General features: G+C 40.6%; 2 protein-coding genes across 9 annotated transcripts; one reads left to right on the top strand and one right to left on the bottom strand.

Annotated features, from left to right (window-relative positions):
- Positions 1-710: 710 nt before the first annotated feature.
- fam171a1 (family with sequence similarity 171 member A1) lies at positions 711-20,902 on the bottom strand. Of its 2 annotated transcripts, XM_054622429.1 has the most exons (10): positions 20,860-20,902; positions 19,726-20,189; positions 13,558-13,785; positions 12,799-12,891; positions 10,084-10,242; positions 9,312-9,488; positions 6,159-6,275; positions 5,747-5,861; positions 5,152-5,269; positions 711-4,867 (listed from the first exon to the last, which is right to left on the bottom strand). In XM_054622429.1, exons 2-10 carry the CDS (start codon positions 19,838-19,840, stop codon positions 3,311-3,313), a joined length of 2,679 nt encoding a protein of 892 aa, XP_054478404.1. In that variant the 5' UTR covers positions 19,841-20,189; positions 20,860-20,902; the 3' UTR covers positions 711-3,310. The 2 variants fall into 2 exon arrangements, with proteins under 2 accessions (XP_054478404.1, XP_054478405.1); XM_054622430.1 differs by lacking the exon at positions 20,860-20,902 and having other exon boundaries at positions 19,726-20,190.
- On the top strand, positions 19,834-24,484 carry LOC129110247 (H-2 class II histocompatibility antigen, A-U alpha chain-like). Of its 7 annotated transcripts, none has more exons than XM_054622434.1 (7): positions 21,069-21,210; positions 21,380-21,483; positions 22,391-22,461; positions 22,874-22,969; positions 23,128-23,391; positions 23,470-23,751; positions 23,860-24,484. In XM_054622434.1, the coding sequence occupies exons 4-7, from the start codon at positions 22,891-22,893 to the stop codon at positions 23,979-23,981; spliced, it is 747 nt and encodes a 248-aa protein (XP_054478409.1). In that variant the 5' UTR covers positions 21,069-21,210; positions 21,380-21,483; positions 22,391-22,461; positions 22,874-22,890; the 3' UTR covers positions 23,982-24,484. The 7 variants fall into 7 exon arrangements, with proteins under 7 accessions (XP_054478411.1, XP_054478409.1, XP_054478406.1 ...); XM_054622431.1 differs by having other exon boundaries at positions 22,724-22,969; XM_054622436.1 differs by lacking the exon at positions 21,069-21,210 and adding an exon at positions 19,834-19,850 and having other exon boundaries at positions 22,391-22,969.
- Positions 24,485-25,124: the final 640 nt, after the last annotated feature.

The raw sequence follows: 25,124 nt of genomic DNA, 5'->3' as shown, positions 1-25,124 counted from the left end.
AAACTAATATGAATACAATAAGTGCTAAGTGGAAGGATCAGGGTAGTACTTCTTGAATACTAATCAAATGACAAAAAACAGTTAATAAAGTGAACCTAAGGTTTGGGCAGCCTTGGGGTTCTTGGCCCCATGACTCAGGTGGTTTGCTTTACTCAGGTGGTATTCCAGCTTGGTTAAAATAATTTATATTAATTTGACCTTTTCTTAAATAATGGGAAATTAACAATAAGACAAATGTTTTTCGCTCTCCATAGCATTACCAATGTACCTTTTTTAAAATGGTATGGAGTACAAACGAGTACAACATACACAATAAAATAGTGATAAAACAATGGATCAGAAGTTACTTAAACAAAAGGTAGAAACTACTTCAAGGAGGCATCTTATTTGACTATCAACAAAATTAATTTAAAGAGATGGACAGTTTAACTGGTTATTTTAATATTAATAACACCTTATCCTATTTATATGTGTTAGTAAAAAATCCTAAAGTATTGTCAGATCAAGGCACTTGTTGAATAATATAGAAAAATCTGATAATGCCAATCAATCCTGACAATCTTCTCCTCGGAGGTGGTTCCTAAAAAAGCCAAAAACCACATTCTTATTGATAGCATGACATGAAGAATTTAGGAAATATAAACTCTCAGACTTCTTTAACTGTTCAGTTAAACAAAACACAGAAACAGACACAAATCATTCCAGTTTGGCGGTTTATTCAGAATAATAGGCTTCAAATATAATGCACGCAACCAAGTTACACACTCAGGATGCTGTAATGTAACTCCACACTAGATCTGGATGTTGGTGTGAGATATTAAGAGAGAAGAGGCCGTTCACAACACCAACTCACAAATCATTTTGACCAGGTAGAGGAAAGGAAAGAACTATACACACTGTAATATGATTGTATGACTATAAGAGCCTTGAGTGGATGTATGTTGATTATTTGTCAGCGCTCCCTCGTGGGCACACAGTCTGACAACACAAACTCACAGCCAGCAGCATTGCAGATGAACAATACCACCACCACCACCCTGGCGCATATAAAATCATTTGAGAAAAACATTCACCCTCTACAAACACAAAAAAAAGAAAATGCACTGAAATGACCTGCGGTTTGGCTTCACATACAATCACACACACTTAGCTTTATCCATCCCTCAATACACTGCAACTTTCTGTAAATCCTGAACTGCTTACTAAGACAGATTGGTGCCTTGCTGATTACTGTAGAGGATTTTATGATTGCAGCAGCTGGTAGGCATTTGGGAGATGTCTGCAGTGTAGCTTTTTAAAACGCTAGTGTTGAGCAAAGTTTACTGCATGCTTTCTTTCACAAGTGGGAGAGAAAGGGAGGGCTGAGGTAGAGGAGAAAATATGGAAGGCAAAAGAAGGTGAGAAATAAATAAGAAAGGTGTTCAACAAATTCAATGTTGAGTCAGGTTGTTCAAAGGCACTTGGAACATCAGGAAATGGTTAAAAAAAATGAAGGTGAAACACAGCATGCAAAAATAGTTTGGTTTCAGGTAAAAGCAGTTACGTTTGTTTCTGTATCTCTAACAATAAGGCGGGTGAAGAAGAAAAGCCCTTAAAATATTCAATAAAATAAAAACAGCCTATTTTTAGGGTAAAATACTTCATGTTGGCAATTTGAAATCATAGTGATTAAAATTACAAAAAAGGCAAGCAGCCGTATAAAAGTGATGCATAGCCGTAAGAGCAAAAATATGTCAATCAGTGGTTCAACAATTACAAAACCCTTCATATTATTATTACACCTCACAATTATTTTGGGTGGAACTACAGTTTCGTAGTGGTATTACATCCTCACCCACCAGCATAGTGGTGTGTCACATTATCTGTTGCAGTGCGGATAGTGGTTTAATTTCTTCAGTCCAAACACTTCACTCCCTCTGTAGATCATGTCAACACCCAAACAGCTTTCTGACGGGCTAAATTCAATTCTAGCAACGTACTTAAAACCATTCAAAGTACAGGATTCACATGTTTATGTCAGCCTGATTCTTGTGCAGAAACATGCCGAAAGACTTAATTTCCTAACAGACTGCAAAAAAAGTAAAATTACTTGCTGTATTTTGCACAGCTGCTTCACAATCTTGAAAAATTAGGGTTATAATCTAACTTTAAAGTATAGCATATTCTTTACAGTCAGTGGACTGAGGCCAATATGGCTTGAGAAAAAAAGGCTCCTGTAGTTTTTAATTTGTGAAAACCACCCATTATCTGTTTCTACAACAGTCTCTTTATGATTACAAGGCTATATATATATATAAAAAAAAAAGGCATACATTTGTTGTGCATAAAATATTCAAATCTCTTGCCTCCAACGTCCATTTGTCTCGCTCAGGTAATGTGTACATCATTCCTGATGAGTGGTTTGTTTATGTAGAGCGTCGTGAGGATGGCAACATGGAGAACAACAGTGGTAATTTCATAAAGTGGTCTTGGATGTTCATGAAGGATCTGAATCGACCCCTCATACTCTGGACTAGATGGATCCCAGTGCTGAAATGTTTTCTCAGTGCTCTATTAAAGAAAGAAAAAAAATAAACGTCTCCATTTAAACGCTTATATCCTTCACGTTATGGTCTGGTCAGCGGGGGGCGTCATGGTTAACGGATAGGTTCACATTTTTTCCAAATCCAATGCCCACATCTACAACAATTGTAGTTGCTGTAATTATTCCTTCCGTCTACACTGGCAGCGGCAAAATCCCGTACTGAAGTGATTTTAATATAGGAGATGGGGGACTAGTTCTGGATTTCTAAGTGGGTTTATGGACCTTTTATTCATGATGGACATTGGAGATAATGATATCAGTAAGTGTAAGTCAGACTGAGTCAAAAAATAAGTACTATGTCTGTGTGCTGAGATGTTACTAAGATAAGTTAGATTTTTGACTCAAATTGGGGAAGTTCACCACTTTTAGTCTTAGAGATTTTGAGTATTTGTTTTCATCACTCTTAGTACTTATTAACATCTTATGCTTTCATTGTTGATACTGGAATGCTGCAATTTTCTTTTTGAATGAACAAAGTCCTCCATCTTTCTAAAAAGACTAATCTTGGGAGATTCCGACTTGATTTGACTTATTCAGACTGCTAAAGCCTCTTAAACCTGAATTTTAGCAAAGAATAAAGGACTGTGGATTTGTTGCTTTAAGAAGGGCCAGTGTTTACAGGAGGAACAATTACAGCAACCAAAAATACTTGCAATGTACAAAAGGGCATGTGAGTATTTGATTAATAAAAGATGTGGTCCTATCCTTGAAGTGGTCATCGTTGGATCATTTCATGTTGAAGGCCAGCAGGGGTCGCTCCTCTCTCTTCTGCCAGGGACTCTTTTTCTCCTCCTCTCCATCCTCGTGTGCTGCATCGTCATCGGGAGAGACTGACAGCAGCGCGTGATCAGTCCTAAACGTCTCTCCCTCTGGTGTACACAGGGGAGGAGGAGAAGCAGGGGATGAGGAGGAAAGTGAGGGCGGTTCCTCTTGTATTTGTAATTCCTCCACATCCCCCTGGCCCTGACCCCCCCTCTGAACCTCTGCTGTGTCTGACAGGATGGGTCCCGTTTTACTGTCCTGTGGGCTGCACTGTGGCGACTCCTCCTCGCTGCCTCCCCGTTCCAGATCATCCACATACACCAGCTGAGTGTAGGCCATGGCTGGTGGTGGGCCCTTTGAACTGTCAATCTCTCTTTCCTCCCGCCCTCCGTCTCTCCCCCGGCGGCCCGCTCTTGGCTCGTTCAGGTCCACGCCGGAGTCCAGACTGGCATCGTTGCTGTTGCCACGCCTCCCGCCGCGCCTCCCGCCGACGACTTTACCTTGCGGACCTCCTTCGCTTGGCGTGTTGCCTTGGCACCCCGCCCGCTGGAGATCAATGTAGGAGTGGCGAATATGAGCATTAGAGCGTCCATCAAGCGAGACAAACCAGGCTCGTGGGTGAGGAAGAGGCTTCCCTCCTCTTAGCTCCATTAAAGTCTTTTCAGCCAACAAGGTGTCCTCACTGTTTATTTCCACTAGACCGGTTTCCCCGAGCGCTGCTGGGATAGACATAGACTCTGACAGGCCACGCCGTTCTCCGTCACCTTGCTTGGTGGGACATGGGGCGCAGTCAGTGGGAGATTGCCCCAGGGGCTGCTGGGAATGTGAGGCATTGAGCTCAGCCTTGATGGTCTCCAAGTCACTCTGCTGGTCAGTCTGCAGAAGGAGGGCTTGACCGGACAGCGGGTGCTCCCCGGGCAGGCGCATGTAGTGTGCCGGGATCACCAGCGTAGGACGCACCCTCGGGTAGCCTTCTCCTCCACTCAGCAGGTCCACAGAGCCGCAGCAGAGCAGCTGGCCCGGCCGGGGGAGCATTGGGGGACTGGGACGCTCCAGGTGGTCCACAGAGCGGGACAGAAGGTAGTCTGGAGCTCGGCACTCACAACCCTCCCCTCTACTGGGGGAGTGAGGAGGAGAGGAAGGGGAGATGCAGTCAACAATCCCGACACTGCTCAGCTGGTTAGCCGACACCTGACAGTGATTGGCCGACGCGTCTGAAATCGGATTGCTGGACGAGCAGACGGAGGTGTATGATTGACGGTAGCCTCGGTCTGTTCCGCATGAGAGAGCGGCCTTTAATTGGAACGTCTCCACAGACTGCCGGTAGTCTCTGCTGCGAGGCGTCAGATTGCCAAGAGACGAGCCGTGGTGGCTGTTGTTGCCGAGAGACGAGCGACTGTGTTTGCTGTGATGGATTAGGCTGTGTTGGCGATGATTGTCTTGGTGCTCATATGAGGAGGGCTTCAGCATTGGCGTGGTCATGTCGGGCTCAGTCGCTGTAGAAACAAGTTCCAGCTGCACCTAAAGAGTGCAACATATAAAACTGTTACACACTTTTCAAATATACTCAAAGTGAAGTAAGATATGAAGCAAACACCAACTAAGGAAAGAAAACATCATTTTTGAAACACTGTTTCTTTGTAGTATGAGAAATATTTTTTTCTGCCCACCACAGGAAAGTTTGATGAAGGCGTCACCCCTCAGATAGGAAGATGTGACACGGGGAGCAAGTATTTCCTCTAATGTTCACTACAACAGTGCATGTTAGACCAACGACTGAACCGTTCTCTGTAAGTCAGACAGACCTCGTTGCTGATGAGGTTCAGGTGGGACATGGAGGTGGCTTGGTCCCTCTTAGCGCCGTCCAGACCAGAGGACAGTGTGAGCTTGCGGTGAGACCCTCGAGGCTTTAAACAACGACGCCTGCACAACACAGAGACACAACAAAAATGATGTTTCAATCAGAAGAATCTTGACCATTTTGGTGCCGATATCACAACTGAAGATTGGATAAATGGCTCATTGTGTTCATTTTTCAAAACTATAGCAGTTTAATGACCTTGAGTACATTTAGAATTAGAGGCTAAATGTAAGCGATAGGACAGATTCTTTTCAGACATGACACTGGATGCTGAAGGGAAGCAAAAGGATGTTTCTTAGACAAAGGAAATTGATTATAGACAAAAATAACTTGTGAAATTAAATGTGTCATACAAGCAATATAAATGGGCATAACCAAAGATAAAGACAATAATGTGTATTATATATTTGGTATACATTGAACAACAGCAAAGACAAAAATATAAAGCATGAATTAGTCCACACAATCATTCATAAGAACTGACACTCTATTTCTGACACTCTCGGCTTTAATGTTGCTGTGGAAAGTGTTTCACAAACCTGCAGTAGTACAACAGGAGGCAGAGCAGGCAGAGCAGGATGAGAGCCATGCCTCCCAGTATGGCCAACAGGAACATGGTGTGGTACATGCTGATGTCCTTTGCAAACATTGGACCTGTTGGTCAGACAAGAAGTCATGAAGAAACTTTTTTTTGTTTTTGTGAAACAGCTTTTGCTCACTGTTAACTGTGAAACAAACAAAAAACACTTTCTCTTATTATTTCTTATTGAGATCAAAATGAAGGTTGAATTCAAAGATGGGCGTGGTCCGAGAAAGGGGGGAACAAGGAAGCCATTGGCCCCCCCAACTTCACACTTGGCCCGATTTGGTGTGTAGGTGTTTCTACATACAGTATGCGAAAACAGTCATGACAAAATCTGTGTTGTAATCTGTATCAAAGCAGTTTCTCACCCGAGTGTATTGGGGACATGGCTGCTACCCAATATCCCAGCTGAGGAGCGATGTAGGTCAGACTGAGCTGGTTGCCGTCCCGCTGCACGTGTCCCCAACTGCTCTTTATCCAGGCACCTGCACACACAGAAATCACAGGGCTCGACATTTAATTTCCCAACAATTATTTAGTAAAAGAAATAGCGTCTCTTTTCAGAGAGTGCATTAATGACTCGAATAGACAAAAACAGCACTCTACTTACCTATGTTTACATATCTATCAAGTTTGAGTTGTATATGTTAAAAAAGAAAATGTGTTACTGTGTCAGAAGTACGATCAATCAACAGCAGGATTCACGAAGTTAAATTCAAGACTTTCTAAGACCTTTTTAATACCACATGTAATGCAATTCAATACCTGTTTTAGTATGACAGTATAATGGGAAACCAGTAAGGACAATATGGCCAAAGAATTATTTTTATAATATCATTTTTCAGCAATTTCTAGCTGTATTTAAGTTAAACTCCTAATGACAAAATTAATACAACATTGTAAATAAGCATAAAGTAGATGGATTACCTTTGCTAAAATTGACACTAATGAGACGATGACCTTCCTGACTACTGTAGCCAGCAGGTGTGACAATGTTTGCTACAGGTCTGATGATGCTGAAAGAAACTCCATTAAAAATGGATTGAAAAGACTTCAAGATTTCTTTTCAGCACTTTGAGACAAGTGTGTGTTGGTAGTACTTAACTCTCCCACAAGGAGGCAGCATGCTCACTGAAATGTCACTGAGGCCCTATGAATACAAACACAATACCAGCTCCTGCAATGCCAGTACCGAAAACAAAACACAACAAAGCCAGAGTCACTCATTGATTCGCTCACAGTAACTCTGCTTCTAGAGGAAACATTCATGTGTGCCTTCACACTTCCCCTCCTTTGGGCCACTTTGTTTCTTTGTTTATTTCCAGTTATACAACAGTAAGTGGTTAGGAATCTGAATCTATCTTTGGGAGGGAGGAAACAAAAAAAGGGAAGGAGAGGATATTCAATGAAGAGAGACAAATATCTATGAAGAGCTTGGAAGCAGAAGAAAACATAACAAAGAGAGGAAACAAGTGCGAACAAAGAGATGGAATGGAAGAAGAGATGAGGGAAATGGCACAAGAAACAGGCAAAGAGAAACAAGAGAGGCTGTGACTCAGCACCACACACACACACACACACTCACACACTCACACACACTCACACACACTCACACACAACCTGTGCCCAGCCCTGCCCAGATTCATCCTGGTTGTCCGTTTGTTTCCACAGGGGACTCCTCTCTCTGTGTGACTGACCTGTAATGGTTACATTTAATGACTGTTCCCATGCCTCAATTCAATACACTGCACAGTCTGGCGTCTGCTTAGACACACTGCACACATTTATAATGTCGATACAGCCTGTATTTTACTTGGCTTCTCATGCAAAGTCAACACAGCTGACGTTCGGGTCTTTTTGTTCAAATAGTCATCTGCTCACCTGAGGGAGCTGATTTGCATCATCAAACTCCTCTCAGGATGAAGGTGCGTCTGTTTACGAATGACACACACACACACAAACTGCTGAACTAGATCTGTTTGTGCATGACATAATTTTGCCTCACGCTCCATTAACATGTAACAATACACAAGTGGTTGTCAGTTATACAAGACAAACTGGTTTTTGTGCGAGTGTGTCTTCCATGTGCCCACTTTGTAAACAAAACTAAACTTCTTTGTGAGCGAGCTTTTATCAGCCTGAAGTGTTCCTCCAACAAGGCACCAGACGGATTTCAAAAGAACTTTCTTTGTGTCTGTTTTCTGTCCTCGGTTAAACACATACATACACAAACGCACATACACATTCACACAGTAAAGAAACTAAATCAGGAGCCGGGCCTTTCTGTTGTGTTACTTATTTGGTGGGTTGCTAAGGAACACAAGATGTAGCCCAGAGAGAGGGTCTGGGATGACTTCTGTTGTGGCAATACTCGCTGCTACAGGCTGTGCGTAGGCTACAAGTGTGTGTGTGTGTGTGTGTGTGTGTGTGTGTGTGTGTTCTCTCTTTTATCAAAGCCCTTTTTATAAGCTCTGGATGTTGATACTTTGGGCACTTTAAACGGAGCCTTAACATCTTTAAAACTGAGCAAAGAGAGTCCAGATTTTTTTGCATTTATTGGCTCAATAAAATGTTCCTTGCTAAGCAAACATTTTAAGTGTAGATTTAGATTAAGTCCCATCACACATGCAGTTAGGACTCAAACATGTTTAATAAAGAGGACATTTAGGACATCGGTTTTTGTTTAAGACAGGGATCAAAGCTTATTTATTTTGCCCCCAAGTGGCCCAAAAAATAGGTTTAATAGACTATTCTGTTTCTCTAATATGCGATTAATCGACAAAATGTTTCAGCTCAAATACCAGAGTGCATTTGGTTTCAGCAGAAGAATTTTAATAGGTCCTGACAGAGCACAAACATAATGTACAGTAGATCTGGAAATGTGATCCTAATGTACACAGAGAAGGCTGTTCTGTTGTGCAGACACGACTGACTCAACTGATGATCTCATCACCGTCTTTAAGCTCAGCTTGTCCAAGAAGAACTGGGTGTGTCACATTGCGGGACGTCTGACAACACAGATACAAGATTGCTTAAATAAGCTTAAAGGTCCAGAGAGGCTTGAAGGGTCTCTGCCGTAGGAGCCGGCACCGCAGAGCTCTTTGTTTGGTTCAAGATTTAACTGAGCTCTAGCAGATTATACATCCACTGCCAGTCCTGTGATGTGTGGCACTAGTTGTGTTTTGATTTGCAGATTAATGTGGAGCCGCATGTTGCTAATTTTGTATGACCTTATGAATAAATTCATTCATCACTCAGACATGCAGCTACAAAAAGTTGTGACCTCGCCGCACTGTGCGGATATGCACGTGGTTTGTGTTAATGCTTCTTTTCTGATAAAATCATAAATCATTCAACAATGGAAGTCGACCTCATTTACCAAGAAGTTATTATATAACAGAACTGCACTTTTAAAAGGGATGTTTTCAAATATCTTAGTGGAAGAATATACCATAGATATGTAGATGAGAAGACTTTATGCTGAGAAAGTTGGCAAAGCTTTTTTGTGACTCAGTACATACCCAAGCGCGGGTCAAATCTCCAAGCAGGGATGTGATCATTTTCCTTCAGGCCACTGTCGGCCGGCAGGGGGACTGAGACCGTGATTGGCTCATTCACCTGCAGCTCCTCTCCGTCGCTGGCCAATAAGTGAACAGAGATGGCTGCCACAGGAGTCAACTCAAACCTCTTATCTGTCCCTGTGAGAGAAGCAGAAGAGAGTAAGAGAGAGAAAAATACAGTGAAAAGGCGAGTGAGTGGGAGTAAGGTGCTCAGGAGGGGAAGCAGAGAAAGGAGTAGACAGCGGGGGGGGCGTAGATAAAGGAGAGTCGTCAGAGAAAGGACAGACAGGAAAGAAAACAAGGGAACGACAGGAAAGAAGGAAACCGGGTGGAAATAGCTGAGAGGGTGGAAAGTGTCACAAAGCACAAGCACGCTTGTGTTGCCCTGAGGGAGAAGGTATGTGCTGTGGGGAGGGGGGGAGCTTTTGAGGGGTATTCAAGCTGAAGGACACACAAATTCATACAACACACACATCAAGACTCGGATGAGCCTGCCTGAAAGCGTGCAGGCTTGTGTTAGACGGAGAGCACAAACAGGGGTTATTGTGTTTCAGGAGGTCAGATGGAGAGGCCTCTCCGGGGTAAAGTCTCTCTCATGTACCGCTGCTTCTTCTGTTCTCTTCACTCCCCACACCCTCTCATCAGCTTTCTCCTCTGTCATCTGTGCCCCGACTCTCCTTGGGCCCTATCTCTACAGTCGAGTCTTTTACCATCCGCCCAGTTCGAGCCTCACCTGTGCCGTTGCCGCTGAGGACCTGCAGGTGGGGAAAGTGCTGGATGTGCGAGGGGGAGCTGGCCACAGTGAGCAGAGCGGTTAAGTTGGCGTAAGATGTGTTGGAGGGAAGACTCAGAGCTCTGCGCTGGAAATGAACACTTGGCTGAGGCCTGAAACCTTGAGGAGTGACAGACAGAGGGACGTCAGAAAACATTAACATGTTGGATTAATATCCAGTGTTTTTTAAGTTTCAGTTTAAGACCAATTTTAAAAAGATTTAAAAAAGATTTTTCTGGCATGTTGATGGTTGAGCTATGATACATGGGTATATTGGAAAGACACGTACACACACTAGCCCTGACGTTATACAGGGCAAACACCCAGTGTTTTTCTACTGTGAATCACAACCCATATGATCGATAAATGGAGAGCGTCTAGTTGAGCTGACGTACGACACGGTGGAGGGTGAGCCAGGGTGCTGTAATTTATTGATATATTGTTCACATCCATTTAGCCAAATAATGAATTCAATGTTCGTCATAACGTTTTTTATTTGTGAATGAACAAACTGCTCTTTTGATTAACAACATTATTTTACAAGGTAAACATTTCCAGAAGAATTAAACGTTCAGACGAAAGCTGTGATATGTGTAAATATTCAATAATTATTTAAATGAATTCTCATTTATGTAATTTAGGTATTAAATGCAAAGGTGTATAATGATTCAGTGTGCATGTGCTGTGCATTTTTTCAGTCTGCAATAATGTCAAATGTACAGTTCACCGCAGTCAAACTAAACATTAAAATATGTAGACGTAAAGAAAACAGGGAAGAATTAAACTCAAATTAGTTTGTCTACCTCAGTTTCCGAATTTAATTCAATTATGAAATTTGACAAACATTTTGGTCAGGAGGTTTTGCCTGGCAGCAAGAGTCCATCTTGCACAATGATGTTGTTTCAGGATGTTTTACAAGGAAATTCTCTACTCCTCGTTTTCTCGTAATGCCTTTTTCGAAATGTAGCCATCAAATTAGGCTTAATGGAGGCAACTCTGCATCACAACAGTAGAGTTAATGCCTGGATCCACTTTCTTTCTCTGCCAGTGCGATGCTTAATTCTGATATTTTTTCTGTGCAATTAATAGCTGCCTTTTCATTTCTCCTCCTCCAGTCTCTGTCTGCCATTAACAAATTATACATAAACAGTAAAAATTGCATTTAGCCGGACTCAGCAAGGTGATGTCATTGTGGTCTGACTGTAGCGAGTGCACATTCCTGAGCAGTGAGGCACACATCCAGCTGTATATGAGAGTTCACAGCGTTTCTAGTTGTACCGAACATGAAATTTGTCTCTGCAGTATGTACATCTTTTAAAGTCCATGTTTCTTGGTCTTGGAGTTCAGGTGTGAGTGTTATTTCCTTTCTGAGAGTCTGTTTTTGTGAAAGGAAATGACCCCGTTTCTGTTCTTTGTGTGTTCCCTTCCTCAACTCTTCTCGTCTCTTTTCCCTCCACTTTTCCCTCTCACCTCATCTGTTCCTCCTTCTGTTGGACACTGCTCTGCCCATCCCCCCCTTTCTCCCCTATTCTCTCCAACTGCTCCACCCACAACCCCTTTTTCCAGCGCATACTGTATCATCCTCCTCCTCCTCCTCCTCCTCCTCCTCCTCCTCTTCCCCCTCTTTTATTCTCTCTCCTCGTGCCACATGCCAAGGTTTATCATTCCCCTGAGTGCACAAGTTCACAACATCGTGACAAAAAGTGTGTTGGACATACGGCAGAAACTACACTCCACTCCGACACGTGCTGTGGACGGTGTGTACTTAAGAGGTTTACATGTTAATGGTGTCTGTATATTTATGAGTCTGTGATGTTCTTTTTTAGACAGACAACACAGCTGACATGTTAAATGAGTCCCTTGCCGGTCAGTCACACAAAAGATACAGCAAACAAAGAGGCTGTATTGATTCTGCCTGAGTGAAAAAGTCTTATCTAATATAATTACACACACCTTAACAAAGAGGCTGACTGACAAAGACGGACTCATGATTTATATTTGTGGATGTGTGGATGGAGGATGGGCGATTTTGACTCAACAAGAGGCCATGTAATGTAAAGGTAGGACGCATTATTTTAATTTCTTATTAAAAAGGAATGTGAATTTATTTGTGTATATTTTTGTTATCAAATGGCTTTAAAAAAAGCAGACATCAATAATAAAAAAACATTTGTAGAATCAGATTTTAAGAAACAACATATTTTTCTTCTTGCAAATAGACTTGGAGCGGGTGCATAGTCCAAATAACAATAACAAAATTGCATATTTCTTTTTTAGCATTTTTAAGAATTCACGCAAATATCATCAAGCTCAAGGTCAACTTCATCTGCAGAGGAAGATCGTGGGATATGATCGTAAGCTCCAGAAAAGCTACTGATCATGTGGTGAAACTGTTTTACAAACTTTGTGAGACGAGTTTTTTAACAGATCTGCCACTTTTAACTGGGTTGGTTTGTTTTTCGTGAAGATTGTTTAATATTAAAACAATGAGCTGAATACACCCAGGCAAAAAGGTTTCCTCACACACACACACACACACACACACACACACACACACACACACACACACACACACACACACACACACACACACACACACACACACACACACACACACACACACACACACACACACACACACACACACACACACACACACACACACCCTGCATTTACCTTGTAAGCCTGAAACAATCTCAACAACATCTTCATACACCATCAGAGTAGCAGCTCTTTCTGGTAGCAGTTCCAGGCTGATGGAGGAAAATACTGGAACACAAAGTGTACACAGAACATTAACAGACAGACGAAACCGACAAACGGATAAGAAACAAACTGCACGATATACCTGGCCACTTTACTGATCACTATCAGACATAACAAGTCAATAAACCATCTTTATACATTTTTAATGGTCCTGCTTTCCCTCCTGTCTGCTGTGCAGGACACAAGTCTGACCCAGCAAACTGCACTTCTTTCCTCTTCCTTCCTTCCTTTCACTCCTCCATTGTTCAGAGCTGGTAAGCGTGATAATCCAATTGGCCGCCGTTCCGTTGGCTCATAATAGCCCCCCCCGCTCTAGTCCACTGCAACACACACTGTACTGCCTCCTCCTGGGAGGTGTGTTTTGTGTGTAAGTGTGTGTGTCAGTGAAAGGGAAGCTTAAGCAGCCCCCTTGCTGGGTTTTGGCATCTATTGTAATAAATTAGTAATGGAGCACTCCACTCAGCATTAGCGCTCACACCTGGCATAAACTCACTCTATTTCTATTCCACACTAGCATACACACATCAATCTGGCTGCACACATGGAGATCAATAACCTGCAAACTAACACTCTGAATCTAAATTTGGCTATTCAATAATATTCCCCTTGCATTTGTCCTAAAATATCACACACACACACACACACACCCACACACCCACACACACCTACCAGGTAATCTGGATGGAGTCCAGGGCACAGAGTTTGGCACATATCCCTGTCTGGTTGCGGTGACGACCAACGGTGTCCCAAGGCGGTATGGAAAGTGTAGGTAGGTGTTGCCGTCAGGTGATGAGGTTTCCGTGGTTACAGAAGTGTGGTTGGCGAAGAGCTGTATAGTGGCTCCTCCCAGGGGCTGGTGAGTGCTGGCATCGCTCAGGTGAACCTTCAGAGTCACCTCTGTGAAGGAACAGAGTGTTTACCGAGCTGTGCAGACGTATATCTGAGTGAGAGGAGTGATATACGGACATAAAACACAGTGGTGTTATAATTACTGCCGTCTCAAATACAGTAATCTCTTTCACTGGGTTTGTTTCAGTGCCAGGCCCTTTGACTTCAATCCACGGAGACGGCGTTCCACAACCCGGCCAATCACAAAGTGACGGGCATTTCCTGGACTTTTGCCAACGGTACTTCCCCTCTAAAACAATGGACCATTTCCTTCTCTCAAAGAAGCCTTGGTCCAGAGGGGGAAAACAACAGTATATATAAACACCCTGTTTAAGCATGAGGAGGAATAAAATAATTTACACACACTGTTCCTGATGAACACTCACACTAGCAGTGCCTATAGACTGGAAAATAACAGTTCACAGCATGTCACACTGTGCAAATGGATCCATTAAATCTTCAGATCCTGTCTCAGAATGATTCGATTTTTTTTGATGCAGACCTAAAATAAAACATGCTGAACAGTCATGTCAACTTGCAAAATCCTTTTGTGCTGCTCTCTCTGTAGCAAAACAATAAACAAGCTATTGCCATAGTGCCGGTTGTTTCATGCATCGAAAAAAAACAACTTTGTAACAGTGGTTGTTGTTATTAAAGGTTAACGTTGGGTTATAATTATTGAAGCATTCATGTGTACATAACTTTAATATTGCAGAAGATAAGGTGGGGTCTATTTGAATTACTTTTATATACTGATGAGCAGCTTATGAATTCCCACCACCATGGGATCAATAAAGTCTTATTTATAGAAATAAATGTTCTTATCTAAAGGATGGAGTCAACGATTCAGGAAAAAGATTGTTGATATTTAAATTAAGCAACCAAAAAATACCCCCCTCTAGTTTTAATGTCACTTTTGTTCCAACTGTCTTTCCTATACATCCAAGGCTTTCCCTGTCCTGGCTGGAATAGTATGTGAAATGATGTATTAAGTTGTAGAAAATGGAAATATTCAAGAAATGAACATGTAACTCAAAACTGTACAGTACTTAAGTAAATGTACTTAGTTGCTCTCAACCACTGTCAAACAAGGTATGCACACATCTATTTACGCCACCACAGAGGTCAACAGTGAAGTTAATTATATCACAAGCTGGAAAACAAAACATTTTATTTAATTTCAGTTTTATATCCCAAAAGGTACCATAAAAACAAACTGGGTACAAAAACACTATAATTTAAATTCTACACAAAACCACAATCTCTCTCTCTTTGTCTTTGCAAACACAACAGCCTAAACCCTCTTTGATCATTGGCTGCTAGTTGACCCACGATGACCTTTCAATTAAGGCTGAAAGGGTTTCTCCCCTCACCTAAACATGCCCACCTCCCCCATACTCACTACAACTGAATTTCATCGTAACTCTTCCTTGTAACCCCACCCTCCGTGACACACACACACACACACACACACACACACTAACATGATACATACCCTTGGCTAGACTTATCCCCCTCCCCCCACTCAGAGATCTTGCGGTCAGCGAGGAACTACTTTAACAAATCTGGTGAGAGTTCAGCCCGAGTGCAGCATGCTCCACCTAAAAACAGAGCGCTGCGCCAAATAATACCTTCGCATGGGTGGAAGTTATGGTGGTTCGGCAGGGCAACGTGTCAATTTCAAACAAAACGCATCATTACGCTGAGAGGTCTGGCGTGAAGATCTGCTCTGTGGCTGCTTTCTGACCCTTCACTTCATTCCTCTCTGTTATTACATTTGCACTGTCACAGCTAGAGGAGTAGAAAACAAAAAGACGTCTGACAGAATCTCCCCATTGCATTAATAATTGGTGTGTGTGTGTGTGTGTGTGTGTGTGTGTGTGTGTGTGTGTGTGTGTGTGTGTGTGTGTGTGTGTGTGTGTGTGTGTGTGTTCACTGAGAGATCATGACCTCACTTCCTGTCCCACTCCCAGTGATATGTTGTTAGGGGTACCAGCTGTGCTCACTTTAAAAAGAACTCCCCTGGGAGTCTCCAGATTGACAAACGCAACAGTCCCCCCTCCCAATCCTCATCCAATAAATCACTACTGTGATGACATCATTGTTAAACAAGCTGGGAGTCTCCTTTCTGCTCCGACTCACAGGAGAGAAGATGATGTTGGGCCTGAAGAATGACAGAATACCTTGATTCTGCAGCTAAACCAGCACCTCCATAACTGTCCCTCTCTGTATTGACTCCTTATCGGAGTGTGTTGAGAACCATATGGAGGGAACAAGCATCAAAAAGAGTTTAGCCTGACCAACGCTGTGATCTCAGACCAATTATCCCAGACAGCAGCAGCCAAAGCAGCAGGGTGGTTGAATGTGTCTGAATGCAAGTAGAAAGAGATGAACCCACGAGGAGAAAACGGGGAAGACAGAGTGAGTGTGTATGTCTTTCAGCCCACTTAAATTTGAATTAATGCGTGTTTGCCGCATGAATCAGAAGTTAAAAGGGAGGAGCAGCATTTCAGCACCAAAAAAGTGAGGTGTGATAAACTAGAAATGCATGGTATGGCTGGCATCCGTGGGGTGTGTGAAGGGGTTTGGTGTTCATCCAAACAGAGGAGGGGGGGGAAGTAGATGCTTTCTGCACACGAGGCTGATTTGATAGCTTGTCCACAACATCCAGCATAACTACATTGCAGCTCAATAGAGTGACTTATCGCAAGTTAGTGAAGTTCCAAGTGATTTCAGCTGAAAAAAGACATTATTTTGTTTATAAAGAACCTGTTTTTATGTGCATTTTTAATACGCACAGTGGAAAACTTCAGTGGAAATGCACAACATTTTTTTGTTTTGCTTGACTGAGGTTGAAAAGTTGGATACTAAATAAAAGACAAATGCAACTGAAACAAGTACAACTTAGTTTGCGATTGAAATGTTACTCAAGCTTCTACTGAACAGACCAACAATTGGGGCTGATATAACATTACAACTGTATGGAGCAATCAGGAGACTGTAACCTTCCTCAATTATAATATATAAAACCAACATAAAATGCCATATTTTAATCACATTTCGTAGACTGTTTTCCACCATTTGAGGGTTGACTGGCACTTTTTTTAATTACTTGATCTCCATAACCCCTCTTCTTCTGCAAGGATTTAATGCCACCCAACTGGAGAAAATGCTCAACAATGTGGCATTGGTTTGGTTAGAGAAGATCAAATCTCCAACAAACCACAGTAATATGTTCAAGACTTTGAGAAGACGTAATTGCAAACGTATTTATCATTATCTCAAGCAAGAGCACATGATTGAGTACGAGAGGAGACAGACATCATGTGACAAGAATGCAAGAGCTCTTGTAAAATTGGTATGTTGTTTAAATAGCAAAGTTATATAGTCAGATATTCTATTAGTAGTTTATCATAAATATATTATTTACAAAAAAAGCAATGCAGTTAAGGAATAGAGAATATGTAAACTACACCAATGCGTGTCAACTTTAAGCTACAGCAAACTGTGTGTGATTCTGGATGTATTAACTTATTCAACCACAGCAAAAAGAAAAACACAAGAACTGAAGCTGGTTGTTTACCATTCAGAAAAAATAACAAACATCTGATTCTCAGCCTTTTAAAAAATGTTATGTGAACAAAAAAAGAACACACAAAAGGTCAATGCAATTAAAAAATAGTCATCAACAGGGACAATGGGGGAAAATGACAAAACATGTCACAACATGCAACATGTGGAAGCGCAGAAAAATAAAAGCATACATACACACAAAGTCCCGTCTGTCGAAGTTCAGCTCTGCCACTATTAGTAATGAAAAGGGCTATCAATAGCTGTTCAGCCTGCTATTTCCCCTCATCTGGATTAAAAGTGAGATTAGATAGCAACGGTCGATCCCATTAACTCAGCAGGGGACTCGGCAATTAGGTTACATTATCATGTCTCTGGCTGGAGAGCACATGGACTCTCTTATTCTTACTACAGTAAATACTCCCATCCTCATACTTTATTATAACCCATTACTGTTTGTGCTCTTTGACGCAGGAGGTTGTTGACCCCCCTCCCTCAACACTATGCTTTCTCATGACCTGATGTTTCTTCCCCAAAGGGGATCTGCTGTTGGCACTCACAACAGCATCTCATGATTAAAATCAAGCTTGGCTAGCTGGTGACAATATGATCGGATTGGTCTACTTCCTGGAAGCCCTTGTCCAGCTTCAGCGAATGTTTGTCTGCTAGAGATGCAGTGCCATGCCTATTATGGGCAGCAGTAATGTGAGCGAGATCTATATCTGCGGGTAGATTGTCCGTCTGGCTCCACTCATCCATGTTGTCTGCCGGACAGACCAGGAGAAGTCCTCGGTATCGACCTGAACATAACCTCCCTCGGGAGAACTGAAGGTCAATCTGAGGCAAAGTAACACCAGAGAAGGAGAGTGAGAAGGAAAGAAAAAACAGAGAGCAGAGAGAGGCCTGGACAGACTAGACCTTGTTCTCTACCAGAGCTTGTTGTTGTGAATTTAGCCAATTTTCATGATCCAGAAAATGCCTGATGACAAGCCTTGAAGGAGAACTGCTTCAAAAAGCTCCTGAACTGATCATTAATATAAAATATCAGCAACTAACTTGATCATTTTGAGAAAAATCAGTGTTCCATGTTACTTTTTAAAACCATGGCATATTTACAGCATCAGTTACTGTATGTTTACATTCGTTCTTGTTCTGTAAAGTAAACACAGTTGTGGTGAGAGGAACAAATGTAGGCCAGCCAAAAAATGTAAGCGAATACACACAACGTGTGCGATGTCTGCATGCTTTTACATGCAAGTGAGAGTTAAAAGTGATGGATAAAACAGATGTGGCTCCACTTCAGAAGTTACTATGACAGGGCAGCTTTGAAGTTGTGACTGAATGAGACGCCAACAGATTATTATGATTCAAGCGGGCTTTAAAACTTTGAATGGGTCTGCTGCTGTAAGTGATAGGATACTATTGCAATACACTGCTATCTGCAAACACTAGAAACTTCATGACATCAAATGCAATTTATGTATGCAATACCTTATAGCAACAGCCTGCTTTCTTTCGTCTTCTTTCATTTGTTGCATTTTTGTCTCAAAACACTGGAGATGCTTGGAATATATATTACTAAGCCAGGCTGATTATTATATTTGTAGGTTTATCTATAAAATGTCAAGAAAATACTTAAATAATAATAATATTTTTATATTAAATCTTCACATTGGAAAAGCTAAAGAGAAGGTTTGGCATTTTTACTTAAAAAATGACTGACGATATTGCTGATTTACACTTCTTGAATATAAACATTTGATATTTTTTTATAATAGTCAGCTCACAAGCTTTAGCTTTTGGTCTAGGACTGAGAAAATAATTAGTTTAATTAGTAGAAGTGTAAAGATTGAACTTGTTGGCATCCATCTACTTCCTATTTGACAGCTTAACCAGGTGGATGGTTGCATTCAGTGACTTAAACCCAAATAACACACATTAAAAATAGCATGACAGCAACCTCCTTCCACACAATGTAAAGTCCAAACAGTGCAATCCCTTTAAGCTGGTTCACATTATGGTCCAACACAGTCATCTCTCTTCCCAGATAGACACTCACAAAGAGAGAGGACGAGTTTTCTGAAAAGCTAAAATGACAAATCCCAGTTGCTGGACTGGATTCTGGACAATGTGAGGTCATGTTTACAAAGTATGTATGCACAGACATGACAACACCACACTGACAAATGTTGTTTAAAAGAAAAAAAGCATACAACCAGGCTGCATAGAAAACCTTTCATATAAGTTTCCGTGCTCTCTTTCTGCAGCCAGCTAACTTGCTAAAGCTAAGTTTAGGTCACATCAGCATCCAGGCTGGCTAGCGGCACAGTTAGCCCCCAACAGCCGGATAAACTGGACCGTGTTTTAAAGCACCTTTACCTTCAGTGGCCGGTCCCTCCGGTAAGGTTTTGGCGTCGGCTCTGCAGACGAGGTATCCCAGGAGGCAGAGTACAACCGCGGCGGTGGCGGCTCGTCTCCAGCCCGCAGCCCGCATCGTTGCAGATGTGAGTATGAACGATAGAAAATAAAACAAAGTAGAAGCCAAATCTTTTTGCTTTTTACAAACTCACTGAGCGGCCACATCAGCGTGCACTGGGTTTACTCCACAAAGGCGGTGGTACTCCATGTTTAGCAGCATCAGCAGTCCTGCGTGTTCCGCCTGTAACGCCGTGTTTCCTCTGGGCCGTCGTGCATCCCTCGGCCCTTGTGCAGCTCGGTGGTTTTGTTTTTTTTTCATCGACTGGTCAGAGAGGAAGACGGCCCCCTTTCCTCTGAGCCACATGCCCCAGAACAGCTCCAACAGGCGGCTTCTTCCACGAACAGCTGCGGACCTCCAGCGCCACCTAACAGGCAAATAATGGAAAGTTTATCTGAGCACAAATGTATTTTCTTCTCATTTTGGGCTCAAAGTTATGGAGCGAGATGTAGTCAAACATTTCACTAAATTAGTCAATAAATAATAGTGTTAGTCAAATAACTAAAAAGGAGAATTAAAAAATATTATAAAGCTTTATATATATATTTTGTATTTGTTTAATTAACAGCAATAAATTAAAACACTAATTATTTCACTCATTTTATATTTTCATGCCCAATTTATAATAATAATAATTGTTGATGTTGTTGATCATTGTCTGATGATCTTTTTTTCAAAACAGAGCACCAAATGCCATTCACCTGATTTTTAACATTATGAGAACCCAAAACTAACATGGCAAAAAAAAAAAAAAAAAGGTTAACAGACCAGGTCCAAAGTATAACTAAATACAGCAATACATTATATTGTTAGTTAAAAAAACATCTAATGGAGTGAAAAGAAGAAAAATAAAGCTTTATAATCGTTTTGACTTGTCCTTTACCACTAATCAGTGTATGGATGACACATACTTTTTACATTCATTTTAATTTTAATTTTTCACCAGTTTATTTCATTTTGTATATATTTATGGTTTATTCATATTTGTTATAACAACTTCTCAATTTGTCATGTAATAAAAACACACAAGTTTTCACCATGTTTTTTTACAACTAGAGGATACAAAACACTTTTCATCCCCCAAACAATGCATGCTGGGAAGTATGCTAATCATGTTCCTTTAACAATTTAATGAAAAGCCTTGCATTGCCATGCAGGTGTTTTCTATTACCTTTTTGATTAGAGTTCTACTTAGGTGGAACTCAAATCAGACCATTTAAGTGAAAACACCTGTGTGGGCATAGGCCAAGAAGGGGGTCTGCTTTCAATCAGATCATCCGCATTTCAAATCAAAGGACTTTAAGTCAAAATAAGTTGTTTTTTAAGTTCTTAAATGATTCTGTAAATGAAAACTACAAAGATGAAATTTCTTGAAATTAATGAAACTTGTGTGTTAACACTAAAATAATTCCATCAATGTTTTGTGATGTTTTATAGTTTGCTAGCTCTTATTTTCCCCAAAATATTTACAAGAACCTTGCACATGAACTGCATTAATTATTGGTTCCCTTCTGTTGTTTAAAACCTAAAAGTCCTGTGACATTCATGTGTTTGTAGCACCAACAGGCAGCTTTCTCCTCCTGCCCTCATCTACGGACCTCCGGCGCCACCTGCAGACCAACATGAGAAGTTCTGATGAATTTAGAAATACTGCCATAAAAGTAGGTATGAAATCATGTTACCTGTTGTTATTATGTTAATTACTCTGGAGTTTGAATGTTGTACCTTTTCATAATAATTTAAGAGAACACACAGCTTGGATAAATTTCGAATTTCTTGTTTATCGCTTTGATCCTTCCTTTTTTTATCATTCAAGGGAGTCTTATTTGTTTGTTTTTACTTCTTTTGCTTTGACTCTTCAAATAATAAAACTCTATGTATGGCAGACACCAGTAAACCAACCAGAACAAACCAACATTTAATAGCTGCATTTTTGCTTCACAAAATTGTACAAATCTTTTTAGATTTCTCACTATTGTTTTTTCTATTGAGATATATATATATATATATATATATATATATATATATATATATATATATATATATATATATATATATACAATTTCTTCTTTTCTCCAAAAGCTATTAATTTGAATCAACCACATGTCATAACATGTGCAATATATATGCAATCTATGATGAAGGATTTTGAGTACATTTTAATTCACTAGCCAAAAATGTTAGGAATCACTGCAGTAGATTCAAAATCATATATGAACTGCGTATGTCCGCTGCCAAATTTAGAAAATCTCTCTCCTGCTAAACCTGTTACACTGGTTGTTCCCATCAATATTTACATAATAAGGAAGTCTTATAACAGCGTAATGCTTCCAACAACTTGTGATAACGTCGACGCATGTTCGCTGCTGTAAGCCTGCACATTTCCCCGCTGCGGGACTAATAAAGGATTATCTTATCTTATCTTATTTTAATAACTTTCCTTCAACCTTGAGTTTCCTTATTTGTGTAACAGTGTAAATAATTAACTTGTGTTTATTGTTTTTTCCTGTTAAACCTGGGACTGCAACCATAGTTTTACTGTATGTGTTTTATTTTGAAAACCCACAGCGGAAGTTCGTGTTGTAGTAAATGCGGCGCGCTTTGCTCATCTCTCAGTAACAAACGATCTCACGCTGCGGGTATGTTGCCGCTCTGTTCGTAATTACTGTAAACTACGTTTCATATGATGTGTAAAATATATCAGCATTTATCTTGACTTGTCTATCAAACGAGATGCTTGTGGAATTCGTAGTTGTATTGCTTTGTAAAGAATTTTTTAGCGTGTTTTAGCTGCGGAGAGCACGTGACCTGTACGTGCACTAATATGGAACTCTCCTTTGTAGAACAGACTCGGATCAACTTTTCAGTAATTCACAACTGTGTTTGTCCCATGTATTGCAGAATAAACCAGCTCCATACAATCCTGACTCCTGTGAAGTGCATTCAAATAGCAGCAGAGCAATATAGAGAACGTCACATTTGCATATGATCTTGTCCTGAATATGACGTATGAAGTGAAGCTTGGCAAGAGATAAAAGTATTTTTTTCCAGACTAAGAGACTCCACCAATGAAGACCTGCAGCTCAGGCATGAAGCGCTTGGCTTTCATAATCCTGATTATCAACAGCTTCTGTGTCTTTTCGCAAAGTAAGTGAGTTTAAAATGTAATACTTGTTTTTAGTAACATTAATAGGCTACTTATGGAAACCAAGATAGGATCAAATAAAAGCCTCTTGCTGCAGATCTTTGTCATTATAGGTTTCTACCATTACATTTATAATGTTCCTTATTTCTATTGTTTTCAGTTCCCCATGAATTTCTCGTTGTTGCGGGCTGCTTTGAAAATGGGACAACTGAATCTCAGTTCGAGTTTGATTCAGAGGAGGTTTTATACGTGGATTTTGACAGAGAGGAGGTTGTTTACAGTATGCCGAGATTTGTTATAGACGACCCAAGCACACTTTTTGAGAATTTGCATGTATATAAAAATGCTCGGAAACACAAGAAAACATGTTCAGCATTTGTTGCAATCTGCAAAGCTGAGGAGAAAAATCCACCAGAAGAAATGGGTAAGTTAACCTCAACATTTCTGATGTGATTGACAAAAACTTGATGAAGGTTTTTAATTGTCCCTTCATCCACTAAAGACCCCCCTGAGAGCATCCTCTACCCTTCAAATGAAGTTCAGTTTGGAGTTGCAAACATCCTCATCTGCTTTGTGAATCATTTCTACCCACCTGGGATCAAAGTCAGCTGGACCAGAAACGGCCATCTGGTGTCGGAGGGGGTGTCACTCAGTCGATATTATCCCAATAATGATCAAACCTTCCACCAGTTCACGACCCTGACGTTCACACCAAAGGAGGGAGATATCTACAGCTGTACTGTTGAGCACTTAGCTTTGGACAGGCCTCAAACAAAGATCTGGGGTAATTGTTTTCATCTAGTGAAGCCACATGAATATCAAAGTATTACAATGATTTGTTGTAAAATACTTTTTTTGCGTCTGATGCATATTTTCTTACATTCCTTCACAGAACCTGACTTCCGTCATCGCAGTCTTGGACCAGATGTTTACTGTGGAGTTGGCCTGGCTCTGGGCTTGTTGGGAGTCGTAGCTGGAACATTTTTAATGGTTAAGGGACACCGTCGACAGTAATTTATCTGTTTTAGAGAGATTATACACTTGAAATTGATGATGATGGTGCACATGTATTTTACACAAAGAATAATTCTGGAGTGCACCATTTATCATCTTTTAATTTGTGATTTTGCTTTGAGAGAGGTTTAAAAATCAGGCCTGCAGTAGCTCATTGAAGAATTAATTAAATGAAGAGTTCTCAAGTAGAAAATATAAGCTGTTCAAACACATATTTCCTCTACACACACATGGACAAACCTTAAAACACTGTACATATGCTAGATTATATTTTACTTTGAAGAGAGACTATGTAACTTTTGAAGGAATAAATAACACATTCCCCCGTCTTTAAAATGAAATGCTGAATTCATAAGCAACCAAACACACCTCTACTCCATTATGTACACTCAGGGATTTTGCTGCTACCGCCTCACTTGGTCTGGTATGACCAGTAGCTTTTGGTGGCTAAGGCTAGCTAACGGGAAGCTTAATATAGATGAATATTGTGTGTGTGTGTGTGTGTGTGTGTGTGTGTGTGTATATATATATATATATATATATATATATGTGTGTGTGTGTGTGTGTGTGTGTGTATATATAAGTGATGTATTGAGGCTGATTTTGCAGGAGACCTTAATAAATACAAATGACAGAATCTAGTTCAGTTTTTGTTGCTAGTGCGGACCAGCTTACTTTTTCACATGTAGCACACAGGGATGAGGACGATATTTAATGTAATGAAAAATGAACGATGATAAACTGCATATAGTTGTTTAAGATATGACAATAAAGAATATATCCATCAGACATTATGGTTGACTGTAATAATTTTCCTAAAATGTATGTATACAAAATATTGTACTGTTTACTCCACTACTTTAAGGGGCAGCTTTGGTTACTGTTAACAGATACAATTTCACATCTAAAACAGTGTAAAAAATGATTGTAAAATGAAAATCCAATTTATAATATTACATTTCTGATATAGGCCATTCTGCTGCATATTAAGTACTTTGAATTTTGATCATTTAAATATTGTTTTCTGATAAGACCTATTTGTTCTCAAGTTACATCTTAGATGCAGATCTTTTACTTGTGTTGGCGTATTTTGTATTGTAGTATAATGGCATTATGTGAACGCCTTCCACCTCTGGCAAAATG

Source organism: Anoplopoma fimbria, chromosome 20, assembly GCF_027596085.1.
Source record: "Anoplopoma fimbria isolate UVic2021 breed Golden Eagle Sablefish chromosome 20, Afim_UVic_2022, whole genome shotgun sequence".
Lineage (NCBI taxonomy): Eukaryota > Metazoa > Chordata > Actinopteri > Perciformes > Anoplopomatidae > Anoplopoma > Anoplopoma fimbria.
The sequence above is the reverse complement of the archived record's forward strand: the minus strand, read 5'-3'. Positions and strand labels throughout refer to the sequence as shown.

Bases quoted from the DNA above. Each gene is read 5' to 3' on its own strand.
- LOC129110247 (XM_054622436.1), top strand. From the start codon at position 22,891: ATGAAGACCTGCAGCTCAGGCATGAAGCGCTTGGCTTTCATAATCCTG. The intron at 22,970-23,127 runs GTAAGTGAGTTT...TATTGTTTTCAG, and splicing joins CTTCTGTGTCTTTTCGCAAA to TTCCCCATGAATTTCTCGTT. The intron at 23,392-23,469 runs GTAAGTTAACCT...CATCCACTAAAG, and splicing joins AAATCCACCAGAAGAAATGG to ACCCCCCTGAGAGCATCCTC.
- fam171a1 (XM_054622429.1), bottom strand. From the start codon at position 19,840: ATGCGGGCTGCGGGCTGGAGACGAGCCGCCACCGCCGCGGTTGTACTC. The intron at 10,243-12,798 runs GTAAATGCAGGG...TCACTCCTCAAG, and splicing joins GATTGTTTCAGGCTTACAAG to GTTTCAGGCCTCAGCCAAGT. The intron at 4,868-5,151 runs GTCTGTCTGACT...TGCACTCTTTAG, and splicing joins TGAACCTCATCAGCAACGAG to GTGCAGCTGGAACTTGTTTC.